Source organism: Lathyrus oleraceus, chromosome 6, assembly GCF_024323335.1.
Source record: "Lathyrus oleraceus cultivar Zhongwan6 chromosome 6, CAAS_Psat_ZW6_1.0, whole genome shotgun sequence".
Classification (NCBI taxonomy): domain Eukaryota; kingdom Viridiplantae; phylum Streptophyta; class Magnoliopsida; order Fabales; family Fabaceae; genus Lathyrus; species Lathyrus oleraceus.
The window spans coordinates 24,026,853-24,039,136 of NC_066584.1; the positions used below are offsets into that span (position 1 = coordinate 24,026,853).

At 34.8% G+C, this 12,284-nt stretch overlaps 1 protein-coding gene across 1 annotated transcript; it reads left to right on the forward strand.

The window, feature by feature from the left end:
- Positions 1–3,846: 3,846 nt before the first annotated feature.
- Positions 3,847–6,713, forward strand: LOC127093508 (histidine kinase 5). The gene is made up of 6 exons (XM_051032450.1): positions 3,847–4,227; positions 4,533–5,078; positions 5,366–5,422; positions 5,562–5,789; positions 6,199–6,292; positions 6,386–6,713. The coding sequence occupies exons 2-6, from the start codon at positions 4,554–4,556 to the stop codon at positions 6,595–6,597; spliced, it is 1,116 nt and encodes a 371-aa protein (XP_050888407.1). The 5' UTR covers positions 3,847–4,227; positions 4,533–4,553; the 3' UTR covers positions 6,598–6,713.
- Positions 6,714–12,284: the final 5,571 nt, after the last annotated feature.

Below are 12,284 nucleotides of genomic sequence, written 5' to 3' on the forward strand. Positions count from 1 at the left end.
TGACATCTTCAGTAGATTATGATGAAATCTTGAATACAGCAGCCTTTCATCCACATGAGGGGAAACTACATCAGAGTTTGAGTTTTGCCAGGTATTATGCAGCGGAAATCATAATACAACTCAACCTATGAACACACCCTTCACCAGATCAGCCTCCAAGATCATACCAAGTTTGAATATGATTCAATACTAGTAGAGCTGTTCCACACAAAGGCCAATTGCCAACCTCCAGAGACAGGTACACACAGTTCCTGTCATGAATGGTCCATCCATCTACTTCAAGGGACCATTCAGGGAGATCACAGAACCTTCCACAGGTTCCCCCATCAGTACTAACATAACTCCTTGCAAGATACCAGAAAGTATCACCCATGGATCTCATCCAGAAACAGAACAGGATGCCTGCTCTGATACCAATTGAAATTCTGGTATAATCAGAGTTCAGATGTTCTACTCGAAGTCATGACATCTAATCCAACATTGTTACTTAATCCAGCAAGACAGTTATACAAATTAAGACCCAGTACTAATAAGCACACATTCACAGATGTCACGACATCTGCTACTATATCACCATAGACAGGAAGAACACCCAGTTCAGTCATCTGGTGCAAATACACAGCAGAGATCAACCATAGCACTTGCTTCTATTGAGCCTGCACAGTTATCAGCATGATGTCTCAACATTGATTTGAACATCACCTGTTCCAGCATTACAGTTGACTGTACTATAAAAGACCAATCAGTCTATACTTCAGTATCAACTGTCAATTATGAATGTCATAACATTCAGTTTGGCATTCAGACAGTAGGCTATGTGCCAGGTCTGTTATTCCCTTGATAAACAGACTGAGATACATACTGAGTTATAACAGACAGGATTATAACGTGCAGAAGAAAAAAACACAAGTAATTGTTAACCCAGTTCGGTACAACATTACCTACTCTGGGGGCATACCAAGCCAGGAAGAAGATCCACTATCAGCAGTATTAATTCAGAGTTAAACTCCCCCGTTTACAACTCTTCACTTAATCCCTACCCAATGCAATCTATACCTAGGAACTCCTAGATAGAAACCTCCAGTTTCCATTCCTATCACTACAATTACAATGTAATGCTAAACAACTTAAACTTGCTTCACAGCTTCGTTCAAGACCATAACAAACTCTTGCCTACAGGCTTTGAGTTACAAATAATCTCATGCTTTCAGCACTGAGAAACATATGGTAACCTTCCCACAGGTTGGGAGGTTTACCTCACTCACACCCCTAATTTTATATTCTTTGAGGCTTACAAAATCTAGGTTACAAACTGCTATTTATAACCTAATCACCCAACTGGATTTGGGCCTTCAGAAATCGCAACAAACTTCTCCTTTGCTGTTACAAAGCCAGCAGAATTCCTCTGCTACAATCAAGGTCTTCAATCTTTTATTTCCTAAAAGATCTCCATATTTGGAAACTGTATATTCACCAAATATTCTGATTGAGTCTTCAAGATCTCCACATAGAAGTTAGGATATTCACCATATATCCTTACTAATTCTAGAATATTAAATTAGTTAACACATGCCATAATTAACTCATTCAGTTTTATAAACATGCTAGATGTCACAGTCACGATGTCGTGACATCGTACATGACATGTTGGTCCAGATGTTGAACTTCTTCAATCCAACATATTAAAACAACAGAGGTGATTACATTATTTGTTTTACAAAATTAATGCCAATCCTAAGGTACTAACACTTTTGAAATAAATAAACTTCAGTGGCGACTCTGTTGTATTTCGAGCGCTCGTTACGCCCCGGGTATTTTTTATTTTGCGACTCTGATGTGGACTTCTAGAGAGTCAAACCTAGTTTATTTAAATCTACGATGAGTGTTAGAATTGTTTATTTGCCTTTTTCTACCTTGTTTAAATTTTTTGTCTCTTACATGTTATATTTTCTTCTAGTTTATCTAATATATGATCCTTAAGTGTTGTGGTTTGGATATTTTGGTTGCTTATACACATTGTGAGAAAAGACTTTATACCCGAGTCTGAGAAGAACCCTAAGTTTAAGATGGTGGTTGCGTAGTATTAACCTTCTTGGTGTATGCCTCACTTGGTTGGTGCAAAGATCCTCTCCTAGAGTAAATCCTCTTAAAGGTATTACTGTCTAATGAGTATTCATTACGGCGAAAATATTTTCAAACAAGATCCGTGACTCTAGGGATCTGTTGTCTAGAATCTTAGAGTCGATGGTTGCATAGTATTGACCTTCTTAGCATATGCCTCGCTTGGTTGGTGTGAAGGCCTCACCTAGAGTAGATCCTATTGAGGGTATTGTTGTTTAACAAGTATATGTTATTAATGGCAATATTCTCATGTAGGACCCATGACTTTAAGAACCTTTAAAACCCTAGAGCCACGCTTTGTGAAATCCAATATGTACAAAGCAACAAGACCCGTTCTATCACGAGAAATCTGTACCCGAACCGTTTAGAACCATAAAGCCTATAAACCAAAACATGCATAACATGACATCACATTTTTTGCATATAAAAAACAAAACAAAAAAAAAATTATGCATCCGCATTCATCAACATGCATGCATATTTTTCCAAAAAAAATGCATCCCACCTTTTGTCCATAACCAACAAGATGATCTCTTGACACTCGCTCAAAACTTAAAATAAATCCAAAAGAATTATGGACGAGTTTGTGTTAATTCAAGAAGTGTTGAAGCACGAAGTCAGCAAGTTGAAAGAGAAAATAGACAAGATTTGTGTAGCCTTGCAATCTTTGTTGAAAGAAAGAGAAAATCAAGAATGATTGACTACAAATAAGGGGTCACCATAACACCCCTTATTAACCCAAAGATGTTAATAGTCCTTCTCAAGGGGCAACATTATCTCAAATCATGTATCCACCAAACTGTGCGTCATTACCAATCCATAAGCCCTAAGATACTAGATTCAGGGAGAGATTGCAGATTCTTGAAGAACGACTAAGGATAATTGTAGGGAGTGATAGTTACAATCTGAACGCGTTTGACTTATGTTTAATCGTTGATATCGTGGTTCCTCGAAAGTTCAAAGTACCTGACTTCAAAAATTACAATAGGGTCAATTGTCCAAAGAACCATTTAACCATTTACGGTCGAAAGATGTCTCCTCATGCTTAGAATGATAAGCTCTTGGTTCATATTTTTCAAGACAATCTAACTGGGGAATCTCTAAGTGGGTACATGCACTTCAAGAAAGACCAAATTAACTCTTTAAAAGATTTGGCTAAATCTTTTGTGAAGTAGTACGAATATAACATTACTTTGACCCCTAATCAAATGTGACTGCATAACATGACAAAGGTGGATGACGAGACCTTCCAAGAATATGCTCAACATTGGAGAGAAATCACTTCCCTAGTTGAACCTCCACTTTTTAAGAAGGAATTAACCACCATGTTTATGGATACACTCAAATACACCTTTTATTGGAAAATGGTTGAAGCCTATCCATAAATTTTCTCTAACCTAGTCATTATTGGGGAGAGGTTCGAAATGGGTATTAAGTCTAGAAGAATCATTGACGGTCCTCCAAAGGCAGTAGAAACCGAGAATCCAAGGTTAGAGATAGGGGTGTTCGCGGTGCGGTTTGGACGGTTTTAACGATAAAAATCATTCGAACCGTAAGAGAAAAAATCATACGGTTTGGTTTGGTTCGGTTGACTTTTAAAAATAAAACCAAACCAAACCAAACCAAACTAATATGGTTTGGATTGGTTCGGTTGGTTCGGTTTTTTACAATATTTTTATTTAGCCATACATACACCTACAGAGAACACCATAACTTTGTGAACATCAAGAAAAAAGTTCCCGTATACTAAGAAAATTTTAGAAAGATTGCAATTTCTTCGAGACAATCGGCCATGGTGCTATTACCGGCCCTGAACAATAAGGAACCTTATTTATCACATTAAAAAATATAAGCGCAAACATGCTTGGGTTTCAGTTATATAGGACCAAGCTACATTAATTTAACTATCATTGCTAATAAACTATATTTATAATAATCGTAATGCACATGCATGCGTTGATTTCAGTCATATTTTACCTCTTAATGCACATGCTTGCTGGTCTATTCACTCTCTCTCCTCTTTATAGTACTTGTTTTGTTTCAGTTATGTTGTGTCCACTGAATGCTTTTGACTCCTAAGGTGAAGAGATTCCTCAGATCTTCAATGTAAGATTGGTTTTCTTTTTATGCATTCCATGTGTTTGATTTTAATACCAAGAGATCCCAGTTTCAGTTCTTCTATTTTCTTTTAGAATGTGTTGTCAATCAATGTCTTATATTTTTGTGCTTCTTTGAGATGATGGAATTTGATTTCATTGTTTTCCATTAGGATCAATCATCTAACTAATAGATAGTGTAATTAACATATCTATTTTATATATAGATATACCTAAAATATACTGTATATGTATATAGTTATTTTAATGTTAACAATCATCTAATTTTGTTAATATTTGCAATTGTTAAAACAGTTCAACATAGAAAAGCCAGGAATGGATCAAGATGTGTTGGAAGAAGTAACAATCTTAGAAGAACCAGTTATAGCTGATTTTCAAAGACTCATGGAACTTACAGATTATACAGATCAAGGGTCATCTCAGTTAGCCTGTCTCATGAAACATTGGGAGTATAAGCAAGAAAACGCAGTTCGTCTTCTTCGAGAAGAGCTCGACAACCTTAGCAAACAAAGGGAGGAAGTTGAGTTTAAAAAGGAGGAAAGTTCCGGCGGAGACAATTGTCTGGTTTCGATATTGGATGATGTTGTTCAAAACAAGACAGTTGAAATTGAGGCTGAGTATGAAACTGAAGGTTACTGGAAGCATCGGGCGATCGATTTGGAAAGACAGTTAGAGGCAAGTATTCGGAGAGAAGAGATATTAAAGGAAATGTTGCAAGAAAGTGTAGAGAATATGAAGAGACAGTCCTCACCCGTGGAGGCAGTCTCACAGATTCTTAAGAGACAAGAAACTTTCTTACATTTTATACTTCAAAATGCACCTCTTGTTATTGGCCATCAGGTATATTATTACATCAAGTATTGCATTTATTTCTTCTGTTATGTGCAATCTATGAAGCAAGGACACGGACACCTGACAAGACATCCACACTGACACGTTGACATTGTTAATAATTTGAAAAAATGAATAAATTGAACGCAATCACAAGTGTCAGTCTCGGTGTCCGACACAGACACATACACGCCTTTTTTCATAGGTGTCGATGTTACAGGTTACATTTGTTGTAGTTTTAGTTGATTCATCATTTGGAATGCTAAATTTGTGTTTGCAATTGTAATGAATTTCAGGACAAAGAGTTGCGCTATCGTTTTCTCTGTAATCATTTTCCAGGTTTAAAAGAAGAGGTAATGGTTCTTGTTTTGCAAAGTTATATGATTGAGTTGCATTGTGATTTTAAAGTAAATCAAAAACTGCTTAACATTTATACTGAAACTTCTCTATAATCATCTTCATGATTTACTTTACTTGCTCATAAATTTGCAGGACATCATCGGGAAAACGGAGGAAGAAATTTTTTCGGGATCAGGTGTGAAGGAATCTGAAGATTTTAAGAGACAAGTAATGGAGAAAGGATTTCCTGCAAAAAGGGAAATAACTTATGAGACAGAACTATTTGGATCAAAGACATTTTTGATCTATGTAGAACCTGTGTTTAGCAAGGCAGGAGAAACAATTGGAGTAAACTATATTGGAATGGAAGTAACAGATCAGGTAAAATTTGTTGTTTTGGTTTTTGGATGTACTTGCACCGTCTTAAAGTTTAGGTTGCGCTTAACTCGTTCTTACAAAACCGATTTATAAAAGGAGGACCGTCTTCCCCTACTTGTAAACACATTTACATTCCATATCGCATTCAACGTGGCCTATTAAGCATGATATGAGTTACATGATATTCGGTCACTAAGGTTAGGCTCCAGATTTCTTGTCCTTAACGTATAAGGCGTGTGTTAAAAGTCTCATACTGGATAAGGTATCGCCTGAATATATGTTTATAAATGAGAATAATTTTCATTTTACGAGTCGGTTCTGTAAAGATTGTGTTAGACTCAATCCAAATTCTAATATATTTCAGACTTATTTTTGAGAAAAGAAATTTATAATTTCTGAAAAAAAATTGTAGGTGATAAAAAGAGAAAAAATGGCAAAGCTAAGGGAAGAAATTGTAGTTCAGAAAGCAATGGAAACAGAACTTAATAAAACCATTCACATCACAGGTTTGTTTAGTCATTTCAAAAGCCAAATCTTGATGTATGAATTTATGTATTACAATTTTGTTTGCTTATTGTTTTCTTGTTCCCTTGTTATAGAGGAGACAATGAGAGAAAAACAATTGTTGGCAACAATGTCTCATGAGATAAGATCACCACTTTCTAGTGTTGTTGGCATGGCTAAAATTCTCTCTACAACAAAACTTGATAGGGAGCAAAGACAGCTATTGGATGCAATGATATCTTCAGGAGATTTGGTTCTTCAACTTATTAATGATTTACCTGATGTTTCCAAGGTTGATCTAGGTTAGAAATCTCCTATAACATTTCTTGTTATCAACTTATTCTAATACTGCTTTTAATGAAACTTTGATTTGTATATATTTTAAGATTAAGCTCTCTAAATGATTTCAACAGGTTTTTTTTATCAGTTTTTAATTTTTAACTATGTTAGCTTAATTTTCTTAGTGTTTGAGATATATGGAATTGCCTGAATCTATGATTTTGACAGTATATTTTGATATCGATTTATGGTTTATTTTATTTAAGAGTTTTTTTTCATCTGAAATATAGATTATTTACCGTTTTAAATTCACAATTGAATAATTAGAGTTAAAGTTAGCTATTGAGAATGAGTAATTTATGCTAAAAGATCAAAAGCATGATCAAATTAGCATTTTGAATGAGTTTGGTCTTCTTTATGCCTTGGTTAAATTTTTAAATTGCAAGGAATTGAATAGTAACAAAATTACGAGAAGAATTATGAACCTAAGAAATTTGTGGGTTATATACATAAACTCAACTTTTTTAACAAGATGAACCCTATAAAATTGTGAAAAATAGAAATAAGATTTTTTTTTTGTATGGATTTGAGTGAGTAAAGGACTCGGCAATTATGATATTTATCCACATTATATAATTAATTATATATTATGTTTTTAAAGAGAAATAAATAAAATTTAATTGTAACTTTGGTCATCATATTTTTTTTGTTTTGATCCCCCATTTTAAAAATCACGATTTTTGTCCATTTTTAAAGTTTTGTTTGATTTTAGTCCCCTCTTCAATTTTGAATTTATTTTTAATGATGTGGTGCCCCGTTTGCTCATGCGTTAATGCCAAATTATTTTAAAATTAATCCAATTCCTTTTTTAAATTTAATATATATGTTAATATTTTTTTTATAAATTTTCAAAAATATTAATCTAATACCATTATATAAAAAATATAATTATTTATGGTAATGATATTTTTGTTCACAAACCCATCGCCTTCTTCACAAAAATAGCAGCTCCTGCACTTTTGGTCGGGGGAGGAAGAGGATTGACATGTTTTGTGGTTGATGAAGGTGGTTTCTTGCGTGGTTGTTGCTGAGGGAGTGAGGGTGGTTGAAAAGTGATATGGAAAGGAGAAACGGTGAAGAGGGCGGCGGCCGAAAGTTGAGAGTGAGAGGTTCGATTTTTTTGGTCTTTTCTATTTTCCAAAACGCGTGAGAAGAAGGGAGTGTTATGGGTGGCGGTGTTGCTCGTGGTTGTTGCCGAGTGAGATGAAGATTGAGAGTCACAATTTTGGTTGGGGGAGGAAGAGGATTAACAGTTTAATCCCAGAAAAATCAGCAATCAAGACCAAAAAAAAATGAAATCCTAACCCTAACCCCCAAATATTGAGAACATAATGTCTTTCTTCATAGACCTGAACACTAATATGTTGTCGCTTTTCACTCTAAAAGCTCACAGTGTTCATCTCTTTCGATTATTTTTGTTGGATGAAAACATGAAATTGGATGTGGTTTTTGAGATTTGAAGGTGAAGAACATGGGTGTGAGGAACAAGGTTTGAAAATGAGGGATATGGGGGTGGGAAGCAAGATTTTCAAGGATCTCATATCATGAGCTGTATTAATATCTTGTAGCCGGAGAAACAATGTTTTTATTTTCTTTTCCCTTATTTTGAAACCTAGTTTTGAACTATTGGTGATTGTATTCTCCAAATTTGGGACGTTCTTGAGCCAAGTTCCATCATGAATGTATTATTGCCACTTCATCGGTTGATAAATCAATTAAGGTTTGAGATGTTAATAGTTTTAGGGTTCTGATTTCAGTGCTTAATGGACGTGCGTAATTTGAGTGTCATTTTCTTGTGATATGTCTATTTGTGTTTGGGATTTCATGATGGATCTCTCTTGCTATATCAATGTTGAGGAGGAATATATGTGATGTCAAGGAACCCAGAAGTAGATGAATTGTGATCCAACTGATTCCAGAAATATAAGAAGAAGGAGAACAAGTTCAATGTCTCTTTAATGTTCTATCTACTCTAATTTTTAATTAATTGATTTATAAGAATAATTGAATTAAAATAAAATTAAATGAAATAATTTAATTTTAAATGAATTGACATGAGGTGGAAATATATTTGGGCAGATAGAAATTGACACATCATTAGAATATGCACCACATCATCAAATATTATTCTCAAATTGGTCAGGGGACTAAAATCCAAAATAAAACTTTAAAAAAGGACAAAAAACGTGATTTTTAAAATGGAGAGATTATAACTAAAAAAAGGCAAAATAAGGGGACCAAAGTTGCAAATAAGCTAATAAATAATAATCCAACTTCCTAAATGTATGAATCTAAATTTACATGAACCTAAGACTTAAATGCTCATTTTAGTGGGAAACATACAATGTATTTTTTTTTTTAATTTCTAACACTCCTCCTTTGTTCAAAATTTGAGCTACTCAATCCTTTAGTGAGAATATCCACAAGCTGCCCTTGCTAGGACACAAATGGGGTGCAAATCAATCCACTATCAAGCTTCTCCATGATGAAGTATCTATCAACCTCAATATGATTAGTTTGATCATGTTGAACTAGATTATATGCTATACTGATAGCTGATTTATTATCACAGTAGAGTTTCATGGGTCATTCCCATTTGATTTTAACATCTTCTAAAATAATTTTGAGCCAAAGTAATTCACAAATGCCTTGTGCCATGACTCAAAATTCAGCTTCAACACTAGAACGTGCTACTACATTTTGCTTCTTACTCCTCTAAGTCACAAGATTTCCTCTAAGAAAGGTGCATTACCCTGTAGTGGATCTTCTATCAACAAGTGAACCTGGATAGTCTGCATCAGTATAGGCCTTAAGGGTTGTATTTCCATTTCTTTTAAACAAAATTCCTCTTCCTGGAGTTCCCTTGAGATACTGGAGGATCTATGAACTGCTTGTAAATGGATTTCTTTAGGACAATGCATGAAATGACTAACCCTACTTACATCATACACATTTCTTTATCTATTGCAACACCTTCTTTTGTATTACCCAATTTAAGATTTGGATCCATAGGAACACTCGCAGATTTACAAGTTGTTTTTTCTGTCTCTTTGAGTAAATCTGTAATGTATTTTTGTTGAGATATAAAAATATCTTTTCGGGAATGTGCCACATCAATTCTCAAGAAGTACTTCAGCTCTCCAAGAGTTTTTATTTCAAACTCCTTAGCCAAACAATGACTCAATATTTGTTGCTCCTTCCAATTATCTCATGTTAATGTCATCTACATATACTAACATAACTGTTACTCCCCATTATGGCGAGTGTTTGATGAACAAGGTGTGATCCCCTTGACTTTGCTTGTACCCTAAAGATATCATAACCTTAGTGAATCTTCCAACCCATGCTCAAGGTGATTGTTTTAGTCCATATAACGCCTTTTTCAACCTGCAAATTGTATTGCCAGGCACATTTTTTCATACCCCGGTGGTACCTGCATATAAATCTCCTCTTCAAGTTCCCCATGTAAGAAGGCATTCTTCACATAATTTTTTTTAATTCCCAACCATAATTGGCAGCAAGTGACAAAATTACTCTCACTGTATTCATCTCCACAACCGGAGAAAATGTCTTTGAATAGTCAATTCCATAGGTTTGTGTAAACCCTTTGGCAACCAACCTAGCTTTATATCTTTTGATTGATCCACCAACCTTATATTTTACGGTGTGCACCCATTTGCATCCAACTGGCCTCTTTCCTTATGGAAAAGTCACTAACTCCCAAGTTCTATTCTTCTTCAATGCGTCCATCTCAATATTCCTGGCATGCTTCCAATTTTCATCAGACAATGCCTTAGAAACATTAGTAGGTATGGAAGTAGCGTTTAGATTTGTAAGGAGGGCTTTATGGATAAGTGAGAATTTTTGAATATAAAGATAGTTTGAAAGGGGATATAAAGGCTATTTGGTGCATTTTCTGGTACTTTTCTAATAGCAATTGGAAGTTCTAGGTCACCATATGTAGTTTGGGTCATCATTTTATCTTGTAATTCAGAAGAACTAATTACCTCATTTGAAGGAGTTGAGTCAGACTCTTCAACTTGTGTCGATTCAAGAATGGACTTTAACTTTCTCATGTAAATTAGATTTTTTTCCATATCTTACACCCACTTCAGGTCCAAGTTAAGCTACTGGTGTATTTGATTGATTTGACTAAACTCCTACTTATTTAGCCTAAGATGGGTCTGATACAAGTGTGTTTAACTCAAGACCAGAAATATTGGGCCTATTTGACTTGAAACTGGAAGAATTTGGTGGATTTGACTCGAGACCAAAGAGGTTGAGTGTGTTTGAATCATGACCAGAATGAGAGAGATCGAGTGTATTTGAGTCATGACCAGAATGACCAAATTCATTTGACTTAATACTAGAAAAATTGAGTGTATTTGACTCAAGACAAGAAAGATCGAGACTTTCAAGATTATCTTCCTTACAATTCCCCCTAAAGATAAGGTTGAGTGAAGTACGATTCCTCCTCATGAAAGGTAACATCCTGCAACACATAAAACTTTTTAGATGGAGGATGGAATCACTTATATCCCTTTTGAGTAGAGGAATACCCGACAAAAACACATCTTAGGGCTCTAGGGTCGAGTTTTTTCTATCTTGAATATGCACATGGACAAATGAGACACACCCAAAGATTCTAGGTTTAAGATTACTACTAATTGACAAATTTGGATAGAAGGAAGAAAGAACATCCATATGACTCTTGAACCCTAATACTCTAGAAGGTAATCGATTAATAAGATATGTGCTAGTGAGAATGCCCCCCCTAAATATTTTGGAATGTTTTAATGAAAAAACAGTGCTCGGGTTTGGTCTAATAGATGCCTATTTTTTCTTTCTGCAATTCCATTTTGTTGTGGTATTTTAACACAAGAAGACTCATGAACAATTTCCTCTTTTTGACAGACAGAAGTAATAACACGATTGAAGTACTCTTTTCCATTAACAAACCTAAGCCTTTTGATATTTACTCCAAATTGATTTTTAATCATGTAGAGAAACTTTGGGAAAACAGTACTGACGTCAAACTTGTTTTGGGGTAAAAACACCCAAATAACTCGGGTACAATCGTCTATAAAAGAACCACCTAGCACCTGTTACAGTTGGATTGGTATAAGGACCCTAAACATCTGAATGAATAAGATATAAGGGGGGAAGACTTATTTTGTTGTTTAATGAAAAAGGTAAACACTTATGTTTAGCAACCTCACGCACATCATAATGAAGACTTTCAACATCTACCTTATTGAATAAAGACGGAAACAAAACTTTAATGACTCTAAAAGAAGGATGACCTAATCGACAATGAAAAAGAAAGATTTTTTTTCCTTTTTAGAGAGTACTGGCTCTTTCATAAATGAGTGGGACAAGTGGAATTTTGTACGTTGACCTGATTCTTTAAGATAGTAAAGACCATTCCTTTCTCTAGCACGTCCAATCGTCTTTCCTGACTCCTTATCCTAAAATATACAACAATCAATATGAAAAGTCACACTACAGGATAAATCGTTTGTAAGTTTTTGTATGAAGACTAGGTTCATGGATAGTTTTGGAACATGGAGGACCCTTTTTAGATTATAGAATGATTTATTTGGATATCATCAATGCCAACTACAGTTACAATAGTACCACCTGCAGTAGAATTTT

Excerpts from the sequence above, each read along its gene's own strand:
- LOC127093508 (XM_051032450.1), top strand. The coding sequence starts at position 4,554 with ATGGATCAAGATGTGTTGGAAGAAGTAACAATCTTAGAAGAACCAGTT. Across the intron at positions 5,790-6,198 it reads GAATGGAAGTAACAGATCAG|GTGATAAAAAGAGAAAAAAT; the intron begins GTAAAATTTGTT and ends AAAAAATTGTAG. Across the intron at positions 6,293-6,385 it reads TAAAACCATTCACATCACAG|AGGAGACAATGAGAGAAAAA; the intron begins GTTTGTTTAGTC and ends CCCTTGTTATAG.